Here is a 15,575-nt window from a genome sequence, read left to right as displayed (position 1 = left end):
CGAACTCATGCAGGCTTGCATCTTCTACCAAGAACTGCGAATCTCTTGCATTCGCATGCCTGGTGACGGCACTGAACGCATAGAAACATTGCCATACCCGAAAATGCCGGTCTTCGAACAACATGAACATGGCAAGACGCCTGTCCACGACGCGAAGCCAATTCATTGCTTAGTCACCGACATCAGATGTTTACCTCAAGGGAGGCAGCTCAAGGCCAAATTTTGTCCACTGCCTTAGAAAACTTGAACATCACCTACCCTCAAAGCATGCCACAATCAAGTCCTGTACAGCGTCGCGCCGAGCCGGCCATGGCCGCCAATGACATACCAAGCCCGAGCGAGACGGCGCCGCTCCTCGGTGGCTCGACATCAGCGCCTCTGAAGAGCAAGGGCAGCTTCGCAGCGGAGGGCCGCCTGCTGCTCCGTTATTCCGTTCCTCTTATCGCCACATACCTCCTACAGGTAGGTACCTCACTCGCCTGCCAATCCTTGATCCCCTATCCAGCACCAGACTGACAGACGCAGTACTCTTCAACAGTCATCACAACAGTCGTGGCCGGCCGCTTGGGTGCCGATAGCCTCGCCGCCGCTAGCATTGGCCTCACGACCATGAACATCATCGGTCTGGCATTTTACGAGGGCATGGCAACAGCCCTCGACACCCTCTGCGCCCAGTCATACGGCTCCGGCCGTCTGACAGAAGTCGGCCTGCACATTCAGCGCATGACCCTGCTCATGATTGCCCTGATGATCCCCGTTGGCGCCTTTTGGCTGTGCTCGCCCTCGATCCTGCCGCTCCTCGTTCGTCAGCACGACGTTGCCGTGAAAGCCGGCACCTTCCTGCAGATCAGCCTCATTGGGCTGCCTGGCTACGCCCTGTTTGAAGCTGGAAAACGCTTCTTACAGGCCCAAGGCGATTTTCGATCCGGCATGGTCGTCTTGGTCATTTGCACGCCAGTCAACGTAGTCCTCTGCTGGCTTCTAGCCATCAAGCTCGACATGGGCGTCGAGGGCGCCGCTCTCGGCCAGGCCATCGCCAACGATCTGCGGCCGCTTCTTCTGCTGGCATATACCTTCTTCTTTCACAAGTGGTCACACGTGTGCTGGAATGGCTGGTCAATGGCGTCCCTGCGCGGATGGGGCCCCATGGTGCGCCTCTCTGCCGCCGGCACCGCCGTCAACCTGGCCGAGTGGCTGGCCTTTGAGATTCTCATGATCAGCACCTCCTACATCGACACCAACCATCTCGCGGCACAGACCATCCTCACCACCGTGTCCATCGTCATGTGGCACATTCCCTTCTCCGTCAGCGTCGCCGTCACCACCCGCGTCGGCCACCTCATCGGCGCCGGCCAAGTCGATGTCACGCGCCGGGCCGTCACGCTGTATGCCGTCGTCTTCTTGGCCCTCGGCCTCTTTGACGGCTTGCTGTTGTTCCTGCTGCGCGACCAGATCGGCGCGTGGTTTTCGGAGGACGACGTCGTGCAGCGCATCGCCACGCGGTCAATGCTCTTCGTCGCCGTGTTCCAGGTCATCGACGCGCTGCTGGCCGGCTGCAATGGCGTTCTCAGGGGCCTCGCCCGCCAGCACGTTGCCGCTTGGATCGTCTTGCTGGTCAACTACCTGGGCGCTGTGCCGTTGTCCATGTGGCTGGAGCTCGGCTCGCCCGACCTGAAGCTGGACGGCCTGTGGATCGGGACGGGATGCGGCACGGCTCTGATTGCTCTGCTCGAGTGTCTGTATATGAGGCATATCCGATGGCAGGATTGCGTGGAGGATGTAAAAAAACAGGAAGATCTATAAGGTATAGGGTACCCATCATGAGCAGTAAACGACATCTACAATGTAAGGATAGGCGGTGCACAAGGTGGACATGATGAGTACGGGCGTGGTTTTTAGACTCACGATTGTATATAATGATGTCTCCACATCAATTGGAAAGGTTGAAGTTTCATCCGTATTCCGGACCTTGATATGCATTCTCCAGTAAGCTCGATGAACACCGCTGCGGAGCATGTTGATGGAAGCCCGACACGGGTGCTACTGGTGGCCTTGACCGAGGAGCAGGGATGCCGCTGACAGCTCTTTGTTGCGTGCTTGGTAGTATACATGTAGATAGGGGAGGAAAACTTGACTATAATACTTGCCGATATGGGTTAACTAACTTAATCGCCTTCCGATGTTTCCGAGCTACCGTCCAGGTGACGCTACGACCCTGGTCTGTAGTCTTTCATGCTTCCTTCTGCGACAGGTTGCGCAAGCTGGGAGCAGCAAAAGACCAAAGCTGCAAGATCGACGTTACTCAAGGTTCAGTCACACGCTCAAGGTTCGACTAGCTGCTCTGACACCCTTGCTTCAACGTTCCCATTATCTGCATCGGGGCTGTGGTTTCAAGAGCTGTCTGATGCGAGACCGAAGCCGACGGCCAGGGTTGAGTTTCCCCATGTTTAAAAAGGGCTTTCATGCTGACTGCTTGGAGGACGGCATCCACCACCCCTCCTCGACTCCCCGACAACGTTGTTTGACAGCAACGCCGGGCAACCTCCTACGTACTCCGTCGTTTCGCCAGACCATCACAAGATGAATCCCGCCGCGTGGCTTTGGAGACGCTTCATGGCGCGAACACCGCCGCCCATCGTCGATACCGACACTGTATATCCGCTGCACCGCCAGGACGATCAAGCATATTATCGTCAGCTAAACATCGTATGGTTATTACGGTTCGAAGACGTTCTCGACGTCGATAAGTTACGCCAAGCCTTGGCCAAGCTGTTGGAACGGGACGGGTGGAGGAAGATTGGAGGTCGTCTCCGGATCAACGTACGTTACACATTCTCGTAACCCGAAGCCTCCATTTAGCATGCCTCTCACACCGATGCCCAGTCCCAAGGAAAGATGGAAGTTCATGTACCGGAGAAATTCACCGATGAACGGCCCGCCTTCAGGTGGACACATCAGACGTTTGACATGCCGCTGAACGAGCACCCTGCCGGCGCCCGGCTTCCTAAATCCGGCAACCGCCCGTACGTGCAGCTTGTGGACAATGAGTTCCAGAATATCGAAACCACATCGGACCAGGCCCTCACACCCGAGGCTCTCAGCCATCTGGAAGAGCCCCAGTGCTCGTTCCTTGTCACGTCGTTCACAGACCAGACGATAGTAACACTAACGTGGCCGCATACGCTGACGAGCGTGATGGGGTTAAGTTCTCTCATGGAGGCCTGGTCACTCATGGTTGCCGGACGAGAGGACGAGATCCTTCCCTTCGGCGGTGCCGAAGAAGATTTCATGGACAAGCTGGGCGGCGAGGATCAGGACGAAACAGAGCCCTTTGCGCTCCAAGACAGGCTGCTCCAGGGCTTGTCGTTGGTGAGGTTCGTACTGGGCGTGGTATGGGATATTGTCCGCCGCCCTTTGACCCAAACCAAGCTCGTCTTCCTGCCGGCCTCGTTCGTTTCCGATCTACTACAGCAAGCCAGAGACGATTTGAAGGCGTCAAGCGAAGGAAAGGAGCTCCCATTTGTCAGCGAAGGTGATGTTCTCACAGCCTGGACCCTGAGCGTGCTTCCCGAGGTCTACGGCAACCGCCCGTATACAGTCCTGAACGCAGCCGACCTGCAAGGTCGCGTGCCGGGCCTCTTCAAGCCGGGCCACGCCTACGTACAAAACACCTTGATGCTAACTTGTACGATGTTTTCGGCCGAAGACGCAAAGAGCCTGGACCTAGGTCGCCGAGCGCTCAGAGTACGCCAGTCGATTGTGCAGCAGACGACCCCAGCCCAGTGTGCTGCTTTTGCCCGTCTCAGCAGGAAACACAGCATACCCCTCTTCGGAGAGGCAAGCGGGACTATGGGGACGATGACCAACTGGGGGAAAGCCAAGTTCTTCGACGTGATCGATTTTGCGCCCGCTGTGGTCAAGGCTGGTGTGTCGGGAGGCAGGAGGCAAGCAGAGCCCGGCAAAATCGCGTATCAACATACGCACATGTTGAAGAGTGCTTTCGAAGTGCGAAACTGCTTCATCGTGATGGGAAAAGACCGCCAGGGAAGTTATTGGTTGGGCGGGCTATTCCATCCTGACTTTTGGGCAGTATTAGAGAAGGACCTGCAGAAGTTTGCACCATCCTGAAAGTGTCACATGAGCCGGCGCACTGGTATGATTTCTTCTCTGTTCATGTATACGATACATGAGGCATGGATTAGAGTAATGTACTATCCGGTGGCAAGGCGTGAGAAGCGACGTGGCCACGTGACTCTGGAACATGTATTTATGAAGGCCTTCTCAGGTTTCGCCAGCGTTCCCCCCTTCTGCACAAGACGAGGATCGCAGCGACGCCGGTAGATCCACTGATGATCCCGATCATGGTGAAGAACCATCCATAACCCAGCGATTTGACTAGCGGATTGACACAGGCAACGGCCGCAGCCGACATGCCACACCGAGTGATGTTGCCGGCTGCAGCAGCAGTGCTGGGCTTGTCGGGGAAGATGTCGACGAGTAACGCGTTAAAGGCCTGGTGCGTGATGGTTCCTTGCGCACCGATCAAAAACTGGAAAACCAGAGGCACTGCAGGATGAACACGATACTCGACAGACCAACCGAGTCCGACAAGTGCTGCGACAGAGAAGATGAACAGCGAGATGGACCCTCTTGATCTCGCCTTCTCCAGCGGAAACTGATACACATCATCTCCGACGACTCGGTCTGTCTGGAGCCCTGCCCGACCTGCAACGTGCTTGTAGTTTGCGTCCATCATTCGTCCACCGATGAACCCTCCGATGATCACCCCTGAACCGCCAGCGAGGTAGCTCAACCCAACATACAGCTGGTTCCAGCCGTACAACGAGCCAAAGACGATGGGTATGGACGTTTGGATACAGTACCAGACCGTGTAGACCGAGGCGGCCATCCAGAGGATCAAGCAGGTGTCTTTATAAAACACGATGCGGAGCGCCGCCAAAGGATTTGGCACGGCAAGTTTCCCCTTGCCCGTCTTCCCTTCGTTCACCCCTGTGTGCTGTTCGTGCTCCTCGCCTGTACTGGCGTGAGGATTCAGCTGCCGCCCATCTTTCAATGTCGCAAATCGTAAACAGCCAAATGGGAGATCCCACCACGTCCTCCAGATGCCCTTGGCTTGTACGGCGCCGTTGCCGACAATCGTCCTCGCCGTTTCGGGCAACGTGAAGCCCATCAAAACGAAGGCCACGACCCCAAAGATGGCCAGCGTCCAGAAGCACCAGACTGAGCTCCCGGTCTGCCTCGCAATGAGACCCCCCAAGACGGGCCCGACACAGGGTCCCAGGTTGGTGGTCGCGAGTAGTGGGCCAAGCATGCTTCCGCGCTCCGCTGGCGTGATCATGTCTGCGACGACGCCGTATGCGAGACCAAGAACAGCCGAGCCCCCTAAACTTTGCAGGCCGCGCAGAGAAAGAAGGGCGCCGTAGCTGTTCCGGTTTAGAGCCAGGCCGACGCTTGCGCTGACGTAAATTAGGAAGCTGAATAGAAGAACGGGTCTCCGACCTAAGGAGTCGGCCATCGGAGCGAATATGGCTGGCGCTACTGCCTGAAAGACAATGTACAGAGTAATGGTGAGGTTGATTTCTTGTATGGATGCGCTATATTCGCCCGAAAGCAGTTCAATGACAGGAAGATAGATGGTGGCCGTAAGTGAGGAGGCAAGCGTCACGTAGCCCAGAAGGGCCACAATATACCGACGTTTGTGAACAGAGAAGCGTGTGTATGGGATCGGTGGCGGAACTGCTTTTTCCCGGTCCGTTTTGGAATCTTTTTCTGAATTGTTCATCATTGCCATGATGAAAAGTTCATTCGCATGCTGTTGAAGTTGGGAAGTCCGTAGAAAGGCTGGAGGATGAGCATTGTCTTGGCTCTCAGCCTGCTTATGACGGAGTAATGCCCCGCACACAGTATCCTCATATTTTGACATCCGTGATAGGCTGCCAAAGTACCTAATAATAAGAAACGCCCAGCCAGGCATGCATTATGGAACCGAATACTCCTGATTCGAAGGCATTCATCATAAGATTGAAATGCATCATTGCATATCGGTGTTAAGAAACGAACTAGGTTCTATGTCACAGACAAACCCATGGTCATGACGACCCTGAATTTCACTAATTACATGCTGTGCTTCCGTGATCCATGTTCAGATGGCCCACTCGAATCAGGAACGCTGGTTCTCCTTTGCGGGTTCCGCGTTGATCCTATTGAGGAGAGCTGAGCCCGGCTCACAAGACCTCGAGAGTTGCTCAGCAATCTTGAATCACTACCAGGCCGAACAGGGAAAGGCGAAGGACGTTCGAGCTCCAGCCCACGCTTCACTATCACTAATTCAGAGCCCTTGGGAAATATTATATCTCCGAGACTTGTCACCCACAGCTCAGGCCGGTTGTTGAGGCTGAGCCAGTCAGCCGGGATAAAAAAGTGGTGAGTCGCGGATTCGACGCCCAGAGTCTCTAGTGGGACACTCCAGATCCAACCATCCAAGTGTAGAAAGATCAAGCGCCTCTGGTAGGTGCCGATGATGTGGTCCACCTTGTCGGAAAATGCTGCAAATTCACGTCGCGATGCCAAGGCCGGGCTCGGCCCAGAACCTTCAGCTTTTTCAAGGCGGTTGCCGTCCCAAAGCATGATCTCGACTGCATCTCGTGCAAGCTGTCGTTGAGCCTCGCAATGAGTTGTAAAGTAAGGGCTGCCGGGGAGGCGAGCCACTCGAATCCTATCCGCATGCGTCATGATGTTTTGAAGGACCATGCCACACTCGGTTTCCAGGTCCCTAAGTAAGGGCAGATCCTCCAGAGGGTTTTCGCATGATTTTAGATCATGCCACGAAAAGGAGAACGCTCGTCCAGCAGAAAACAAGACGACATGGTCGTTAGATGTGGGATGATTACTCCAGGTATGGCCTGAGACCGAAGCTGTCTTGAATGCTCGAGAGATCGTACCTTTGTGCAATGCCCTGTCTACTGAGAACAGCACATGATGCTCGCCAGATGAGACAAGAAGGCGTGAAAGGCCTCTGTTTATGAGAATCTGATCAACAGCGCCCTCAAAGTGTTCATCAAAAATGTCCACGATGCGCCACTTTGATCTGTTGAGCATGACGAGCTGGTAGCAAGCAAGTGTGCCAGACTGGTCCAAGCTGACAATGGTATTGCTATCTTCGTCAAATTTGATATGCTTGACAGCAGTCTTATGCGTGAAAAGTGTTTGAAGAGTCTCTCCCTTTGCGCATTCATAGATTTGTACTGAGCCGTCGTCCTTACCACATAGGATATACTGCCCGTGTTCCATCACTGCAATGCATGTGATATAGATCAGATCCATAGCACCAGTGAACTCGACTTCGTGTGTGGCCGTAGATAAAGAGAGCGTGTCGCTGTCGTCATCATCAACTTCCTGTCGGAGGAGTGCGCGTGGCTCCCAGACGCGGCACTGCTTTCCACGGATGTCAAGTAGACGGAGGTCATCTCCCGTGAACGCGAGAGCTCGCACGCCAATGAATTCGGCATTGAAAGTGATGCGATAAAGCCGGTGTATGTTTTCGAGGTTGAAAATCTGAATTGTGCCTTCGGCGTCCCCTGTTGCCAGTGTTCGGCCGTCGTGAGAGCTGGTCATACATAGAGCATTGACTGCTGGGACAGTATTTCTCACAATACCAAGTTTTGTATCATACAAAACCAGTTCACCATCAAAATACCCCGCAACCAAAGCAGTCGATGTTTGCGATGCGCTAAATGCGAGGCAAAGAATCGTGGATTTACGCATTGGCACCGTCGACGACGCATTGAGGCGTGAGCCACATTCGCGGTTGTAGATATCGTGGAGGCGACGTTCTTCGAAATTCCAAACAAGGAGGTCTTGTGAGCGATACACGATGGCCATCAGACACTGTGAGGCACTTGTTGCTGCCATGACGGGCCATCTTCTGTCGTAGGCCTCCCTCGATTCCTCGGCATCCGTCCAACGGGCTCCGTCGACCATCTCGTCGGCCTGGATGTCCCAAAAAACGAACTGATTGTTCGTCATTGCTATGGCAAGGAGCTCGTCTTCTTCAATGAAGGCAAGTGAGAGGCACCGCACTGGAGTTGGGATGCACGTGAGTAGAGTCCATGATGCAACAGACCAGATCTTGACGGACTTCGGCCCTGCCGTTGCCAAATATTTCTCCTTCGAACTCATAGAAATTATCATTGGTGGCTCTTCAATGTTCAGGCGTCGGATCTCTTGGTAGGTAGATTCGTCGTAGATGATGGCTTCTCGGCCCAGCATGGTGCCAGTTACGAGGAAACGTGTTGAGCTCGAAACCGCTGTGATTGTCTCTCCACGCCGTTGGTTGATGACCGAAGCACAATCATCCCAGGCTATATTCGACATTCCCACAATGTGTAGATCTCGTGTTGAGGCAAACTGCTGATGAATTATAGAATCATCAGGACACAAAGGGGGAATCTGGCTTCGGATGGCGCTCGGACGAGCGCGTAGTTGCCGACCAAACTTAGAGACCAGGCGGACAAGGTCAGTTTCCCAGCCCTCCAAAGTCTTTGTATCTTTTGACAGGCCGGTGATCGATGTGAGATCGTTCTGCTTGAGAAGACGAGATATGGTTTTGCCCGCCTGTAACAGTCTTCCCAAGCGAGATTGTGAAGCCAAGTATTCTATCCACGCGAGAACATTGGAGGATGCCAAAAACGCCGCCAAGGGGTGAATAAGTTCGGAGGCATATGGCCCGGATTTCGCAATGTGGTCGAAAACAGCAGTGCTCGCATAATCCATCAGCGCCATGGTTTGCGTTTGGTCAGCGCTGCTTCGGCGAAATTTCATCGGCCTCAAGGCGTTGCCAGATAGATACTTCAGACAAGTTAGAGCCAAAGATTTGTGTGCAGTGTTGCGTTGTGTGACAAAATCGGAGACAATTGTCGGATCCGTCAAGAATTCCTTCACAGTAGCGTGAAGTGGCTGCAGACGCATCTTGCTATCGAAGTAGACAAGATGGCCACAGCGTCTGGAGACAACCCTTTCCATGTGCGGGATCTCGTCGTTGATATCTATCTCTAGTGCTGACTGTAGCTCCTCGATTCTCAATGGTCTAGACGAATAGGCTGCCCATTTGAGGATAGCCTTGGCCAAGGGTTGGCTGTGCTGGTCACTTGCCATGGAGACAAGAATTCGTCGATAGAGAGCATCCATGCCTGGTGGTACAGAATCGATGATCCGTTGGGCGTCGGCTTTTGAGTCTGCTTGTTGAAGCTGGGTGAAGACAAGTTTGACCCATAGAAAGCAACCCGATGACTTGGCTAGAATGGTTCGCCCCGTCTTCTCCCTTGCCTCATGAGAAGTGTCGGGAATGGATTTCAGATTTAGTTGTATGAAGCGAGAAATGCCTTCTTCAATCTCTGCATCTTGGAGGTGCTCTGAGATCACATGGCTTTGTGCCTCGAGAGGATGCGCAACCCCAAAATTGGTCCTGGACGTGATGAAGATTGAGAAGGGCCAAAGCTCCTGAGCCCTAAAAAGAAGGTCGACCAGTTCAGAAGGATTCTTGCACTCGTCAAGACCATCCACAACAAGATGGTAGGTGCGGCGAGGTCTTGTTTTAAATATTCGATCAAGGAAGAGGCGGTGCCAGATGGATCTGTGATCTACAGTTCCGGGCTTTTGGCCTTTCCAAAGGCTTGCAGCATCACAGACGGCCGACATGACATCCTCGTTACTTGTCGCTAGTTGCCACGCCAGGGACAGTAGGAATGCAGAGATCGTACACTGCTGCACGTCGCTATGGACGAAAAAATAGAAGCAACAGTCTTGACCAGTCAAGCTGGTTCTTCGCTCCCTGATCACTAAGCTCGAAAGAATCGTTTTGCCGGCACCCGGCTTACCTTGTACCCAGAGAGTACTCGAGTTTGGGTTGTTTGTCCATTGGGAATAGGTTGGCTTTTCGAGGAACCACGAGAGCGAGCCGTCCAGATACGAGCGGGCTATCTCGGACAATGTTGTTTCTGGGCTACCGGTAACGCCCAGAAATGCCTCGACTATCTGTCTTTGGTCATCGACGCGGCGCTGACGAGCAACATGACGACCCCTTCGTAATGATTCTATTGTTTTTGCCAGAGAGTTCCGGATCTTGATGTAGGAAGAATCAAGTTTGGACGAAAATCGAGCTACGTCACGGTGATTTGCGTCGAGATAATCAGTCGTTTCGTTAGCATAGTTGAGCTGAGCCATTTGCTTTTCTACAACGAGGCTCTTTCCGATTCCGTAACTCATAGGCTTCGTCTCAAAGAATGAGAAGAGTCGAATGCCATCGGCCTGCTCTGGAAACTCGTTATTGATGGCTTGAATAGTAGGTGAATTCCGCGTCAATTCTTTGACAAATGGACGTTCGCCAGCCATAGCGAAGACGCGGGCGAGGACCTCGGCCATGTCGGATCCATGATGAGGAGTTGCAAGAAAATAAACAGAATTTACACGCTGAGAGATAGAGGCGAAATCCTGTTTCTGCTTGGAGAGCAGGAAAGCTTTCTTCACCACCAGGCCTCCCATGCTGTGGCCGACGAAGATGAGGGGTGGTGCCTTATTAGGCATTTGTCAGCTCTCAATTTGAGGGAATTGCAGCGAGGGCACTCACCCATTCTTCTCTCGGTATCTTTGGGCAATCCTTCAGAGAAAGGAGTAAAGATGAAGCGAAATCCTGGATGTTCAGAACGCTCTCCTGAGCCCAGCTCGAGTTGTACCCAAACGTATGGATCCGCGCATCCTGAAAAGCTTCGTCTTGGGGAAGCCATTTAGCTGGCCAGAACTTGTCAGGGTCATCGTCTTGTGTCCAGGTACTGTAGGATCCTCCGTTCAGCCCATGGACGAAGATCAAGTCGGCGATGCCCGGCACACTGGGCTCAAACAATGTTGTGAGGCCAATGGGTCCTTTTCCGCCGCCACCGTCGGATCTTGTTGTAGTGTCGCGCCGGGCTACGCTTCTGAGGGTGAAGGCCCGGCGTGCTTTTTGCGTGGACTCTTCATTTTTGATCCTTTCCATCGTCGTGAGACGTTGCTGGTCGAGGAGACTCTAGCGCGACGCAAGCGAAGAGACTGAAGAAGCATTGGAGGTTGTGCGTCAACAGTTGGCTATGTTTGATGCTGCTCCCGATAGAACGGTTGACAGCGTGTCTGACCATGGAAGATTACCCCCTAGGTACTTACCTTGGGGCTCATCGGTCCAGGTACATTCGGGTGATGGGTATGACACTTCTGCAAGTGGCGTAAAATGACATGGGTTCGACTGGACGTCCAGCTGCGATGGTGGCCTCCAGCTGACAGGCGAGCAGTGCGCGTGTGGCACAGTCATGGCACGATTTAGGCATCGGAGTACGATGAGAATAATCATGTCCGCAAACTCAGCCTTCTTTTTTCCCTTTATTTTTCTCTCTTCCAGGTGATCGTTCAAGTAACTGAAGCGATGTCGCGCGCCCTGATTTCGGAAGAAACGATAGTGGGTATCACACCATGCCCACGATTTGGAACATCAGGCTCGGAGCAGGCTGTGGTATACCACATGCTGCAGTGTCATCATTCAGAAAAGGATTCGTCTCCAATCGTCACCGTCTGCTCGACGCCACACGGTGTAGAGCACATGCTGAAGGGCTCAGCCCAGACCTGTGATATTGTCGGGCGTATGCATGAAGGATCATGCGCATGAGGCAGCCCAAGCACCAGGCTGTGGCACAAATACGACACGTCTCTTTCGCCTCCCCCACCTCTCTCGCCTCCCCCACCTCTCTCGCCCCGATTCTGTGACCGAAGACCGAGAGTGGTTGCAGCGACGCAGCCTGATCGAAGTCCCAATGTGCGACCAGAACGACCTTCATGCCGCCTCGTTATTGCCAAGCTACGCAGTTACGTTCCCCGCACCAAGTGTTATGACAAGCATCTTGATAAATGTGCAATCGCCCCAACACTTGAGCTGCTCTGAAAGGTTCAACGTCAACTACGGAAAGACAATTCACTCACAAGCAGGTGCCGCTACACAACTCTTGGAAGCACAATGACGGACGAGGCCTGGGATGGACTCCCTCATTGGGAGCAGGAGCCAGAAGTTCCAGAAGAATTTGTTACTTACCTGGATGAAAACGTGCAGGCTGGTGAGTTCACCTGCTTGTCGCTACAACGGGGGTCGGCGATGATTGACTTTCAGCTCTAGCGCTTCCCAAAGGTTCGGAATTCCTCGAGATCAGCTCTCATGGGGCAAGCTTTTGGACGAGGACAGCCCGCGTTGTGATGGAGGAGGATGAACAAATGACATCGTATTTCCTCAAGGCAAGTCAAACACCATGCACACGCGGTTTCGGATTGCTGATACGAACCCGCCTCGATAGGTCTCGATCGGCGAAGTAGGAAAAGGCATGGTCAACGGAGAATTCATTTCCATGAGCGCTTTGCACTCGACGCTTCCGGAGCTCGCGCCGAAGCCGATTTCTTGGGGCACGTACAAGTCTAACGACAACATACATTTTTTCTTGTGTGACTTTCACGAGATGGATGACCAGCTGTGCTCTCTCGAGACTTTTCCCAAACTCGTCGCCGAACTTCATACCAAAGGCATTTCCCCCAACGGGAAATTTGGATTTCCCATCACGACATACCAGGGTCGCCTACCACAGGATACGACGTGGTGCGATACCTGGGAGGAGTGCTTCACGAGAAACATTAACATAATGTTCGAACATGAGCTCGCTTCACAGGGCTTAGATAATGAGTTCGCTGCCCTTAGGGAAAAGGTCATGATCCAAGTTGTGCCGCGACTCTTGCGACCCATGGAATTTGGCGAGAGGAAGATCCTCCCTCGCTTGGTCCATGGCGACCTATGGGAAGGCAACACCGGAACAGATCTGGAGACAGGCATGCCGAAAATATTCGACGCATGCTGCCTGTATGCCCATAACGAATGTGAGTAGCAACCCAGTTCCAGTAGTGCCAGATATGGTCTGACGGCAATCCTACAGACGAGATGTCACCGTGGCGACCTGTGAGGCAGAAGATGGGAAAGCCGTACGTCAAGGCCTATCTAAACCATTTCACTGTCTCAGCTCCTGCTGAAGATTTTGATGGGCGCAACATGCTCTATGCCCTGTAAGTAAAGCGACTTTCTGTGCCCACGGCTGTATTGAGTGAATACTGACGACTTGCCTGACAGCCGTTTCAATATCTGTTCTTCCGCCTTGTATCCCGGAAATACCAACTATCGGGAATTGTAAGTCTAAAGTTGCATACTTGATTAGCAGCATGCACAGTAAGCACTGCTAATAAACATACAGAGTTCGAGGCGAGATGAAGGAGTTGGTCGAACGTTTTGGCGAAGGATTTGAGGGCTGGCTGCAGAAGCAAAATGCAACGGCTGCCAATACAAACACGGAGACCACAGGGGGCATACTTGGGACAGGCCAGATTGAAGAACGAGTAGCCGCGCAGCCGGTGTCGTCGATTCCAGCAACTCAAGAAGTCGCAGCAGCAGGTATGCGGGAATGAGATAGGCTACGTTACTTTGATGCTGAGGAGGGCCATTGTTGCTGTCATGTGCCCCCGCATAGTGAATGTTGGGTCTAAATTGATTTTAATACAAGACTGCCTTTGGCTGTGGGAGAGTCATAAGATGTGTGTTGGAGGTCTCTAGGTAGCGGACTGAAACAGCTTTGATACTACCTTTCGTCTTGCCTCGAGGAATGTATAAGAATCGCGAGAAGCCGACTAGCTAGCACTACAAAGTTCTGTGATAACCTGACCGTGGATAACCTAAGCCTTCGGGTTCCCGAGTACCTTTCTACGTTGCTTCATCAGGTGGGAGAATAAGATGTATGACGCTGTCACTCATTAGCCCAGTCGCCTCTATCGATTGCTAAAGACAAGTTCACTCACCCGGTACATAAAGAGTGAGAGCAGCATATGTGATGTATGGCACGATCTGGCTGTGTAACCACCAGAACTCAGTGGCCAAAAGGACGAGTCTGATCTCGCCTAAAATGCCGACGGGATAGAGCACGAAGAACATGCTGTATCGCAACCAAACCAGGGCCCTGGGTAGCATGTCGCTTAGGTGGAACACGAAGTAGGAGTAGCGAATGACTTCAGCGATGCTCCACGCCACGACCATTGCGGTGTAGGCGGGATCCTGTGCAACCTGGGGGAACGGGCGGATGTACGCCCATAGAACGGTGCAACGGCCAGCGACTTGGACAAAAGTCGTCAAGACAGGAGCGCGAACGACGCCTTTACACCCGCGCGATACTGGTCAGCGGCCGCGAACCTGAGGAAATCGATAATCAAGAAACATACCGAGCAGCGAGTGGATGACCTCCATGCCGGCGGCACTCTGTGCCCACAGCGTCCAGCTCGCTACGGCGAGAGGCACTGCGGCTGGGCCATGTCTGCTATAGACGGCGACGGTCCGGAAGAGGATGCTGGCCCAGGTGCTGGCGGAGACGGCGTTGTAGAGGATGAGGTAGCCGTTCTTCAGCGGCGAAGCCTGCGCCTTCCGCGACTCGGATGTCTTGCTTGCCATGGCGTGACGGCTCGAGATGGCTCCGACTGTTGGATGTAATGATCGTGAAGCAAAAACTGGCACGCTGAAATTTCTTCGGTGGTGAGCCTCGGCCTCGGTGTTGGAATGGCTCACGCTGGTGATGATTGGTCCACATGGTCGGCCGGCCGGGGATGATGTCCAGATCCATCGCTCTTTTCGGGCAGTGAAGACCCGCTTTTCTCGGAACTCAGGAACTTTCAGAAACCCAAGCCAGATATTGACTCCTACCACACACGCCGCCTCCATGCTCTCTTGTGCCCACGTAGGGACTTGACCCGGACTCAATGCAAATGTTCAGGTTGTTGGCAGTCGAAGTAAGCAGTCGAAGTAAGGTGTATCCGGGAAGAGACCTCTTCATATCTGGCATGGTTCCGGCGACCTCCCACTGAGATCCGTTCTGTCACCACTTGTCGCCAACAATAAGCCCATAATAACAGTAAAAAAGCCATGTTTCTCAATGCAGTGAATGAAGCTTGAGACTCATGCTGGGAGGAACACACAAATCGGAATGAACTCATAGTTGTCTTATACGGGTTGTGCAAACGAATCCGTGAGGCACATATATCTGGCCAATCTGGCATAAGATGCTATACAAGCCTTTCATATCTGAAAATCTTGATCCATCAAATACTCAGAAAAGGCGCTTCCCCCTGTGTTGAATATGTCCCAAACATCCTGGCTTAGCGGTGGGAATACAATCTGCTGCGCCTCAGCTTGGACCATGCCATGTCCTCGGCCATCACTTGCAGCAAATTGCCGCACAAGACGCCCCATCTCTTCCTCGATGTCCTTTGGATCTTTAGGCCACCGCTCAAGGTCAGCCAAAGCGCCGATGAGCTTGACTCCCCGCGCAGCAATGGAGCTCGCGTGCTGCTCACGCTGCAAAAAGTCTTTTGTGAAAGAAAGCAAGTTCCGAAGCTTGGACACGTCGTACATCAGGGGGTTCTCGTTTTTGTAGATAAGGGCGAAGACCAGATTGACTGAGCAG

The 15,575-nt window shown here is 53.2% G+C and overlaps 6 protein-coding genes across 6 annotated transcripts; 3 read left to right on the top strand and 3 right to left on the bottom strand.

Annotated features, from left to right (window-relative positions):
* Positions 1 to 186: 186 nt before the first annotated feature.
* D7B24_006015 (uncharacterized protein) lies at positions 187 to 1,803 on the top strand (the record flags this gene model as incomplete). Its single annotated transcript, XM_028640157.1, has 2 exons — positions 187 to 462; positions 520 to 1,803. 2 exons carry the CDS (start codon positions 187 to 189, stop codon positions 1,801 to 1,803), a joined length of 1,560 nt encoding a protein of 519 aa, XP_028499021.1.
* A 777-nt stretch (positions 1,804 to 2,580) lies between these two features.
* On the top strand, positions 2,581 to 4,128 carry D7B24_006014 (uncharacterized protein; the record flags this gene model as incomplete). The annotated part of the gene is made up of 2 exons (XM_028640156.1): positions 2,581 to 2,820; positions 2,884 to 4,128. The coding sequence occupies 2 exons, from the start codon at positions 2,581 to 2,583 to the stop codon at positions 4,126 to 4,128; spliced, it is 1,485 nt and encodes a 494-aa protein (XP_028499020.1).
* A 139-nt stretch (positions 4,129 to 4,267) lies between these two features.
* On the bottom strand, positions 4,268 to 5,812 carry D7B24_006013 (uncharacterized protein; the record flags this gene model as incomplete). The annotated part of the gene is made up of 1 exon (XM_028640155.1): positions 4,268 to 5,812. One exon carries the CDS (start codon positions 5,810 to 5,812, stop codon positions 4,268 to 4,270), a length of 1,545 nt encoding a protein of 514 aa, XP_028499019.1.
* A 3,003-nt stretch (positions 5,813 to 8,815) lies between these two features.
* On the bottom strand, positions 8,816 to 11,050 carry D7B24_006012 (uncharacterized protein; the record flags this gene model as incomplete). The annotated part of the gene is made up of 3 exons (XM_028640154.1): positions 8,816 to 8,868; positions 9,897 to 10,590; positions 10,646 to 11,050. 3 exons carry the CDS (start codon positions 11,048 to 11,050, stop codon positions 8,816 to 8,818), a joined length of 1,152 nt encoding a protein of 383 aa, XP_028499018.1.
* Positions 11,051 to 12,055: 1,005 nt separating this feature from the next.
* D7B24_006011 (uncharacterized protein) lies at positions 12,056 to 13,536 on the top strand (the record flags this gene model as incomplete). The annotated part of the gene is made up of 6 exons (XM_028640153.1): positions 12,056 to 12,152; positions 12,212 to 12,327; positions 12,387 to 12,957; positions 13,014 to 13,140; positions 13,205 to 13,261; positions 13,326 to 13,536. 6 exons carry the CDS (start codon positions 12,056 to 12,058, stop codon positions 13,534 to 13,536), a joined length of 1,179 nt encoding a protein of 392 aa, XP_028499017.1.
* A 264-nt stretch (positions 13,537 to 13,800) lies between these two features.
* Positions 13,801 to 14,566, bottom strand: D7B24_006010 (uncharacterized protein; the record flags this gene model as incomplete). The annotated part of the gene is made up of 3 exons (XM_028640152.1): positions 13,801 to 13,868; positions 13,924 to 14,274; positions 14,341 to 14,566. The coding sequence occupies 3 exons, from the start codon at positions 14,564 to 14,566 to the stop codon at positions 13,801 to 13,803; spliced, it is 645 nt and encodes a 214-aa protein (XP_028499016.1).
* Positions 14,567 to 15,575: the final 1,009 nt, after the last annotated feature.

The sequence above is a fragment of the Verticillium nonalfalfae genome (genome assembly GCF_003724135.2).
Source record: "Verticillium nonalfalfae strain VnAa140/NRRL 66861 chromosome Unknown scaffold_4, whole genome shotgun sequence".
NCBI classification, from domain to species: domain Eukaryota; kingdom Fungi; phylum Ascomycota; class Sordariomycetes; order Glomerellales; family Plectosphaerellaceae; genus Verticillium; species Verticillium nonalfalfae.
This window is presented reverse-complemented; position numbering and strand designations above follow the sequence as displayed.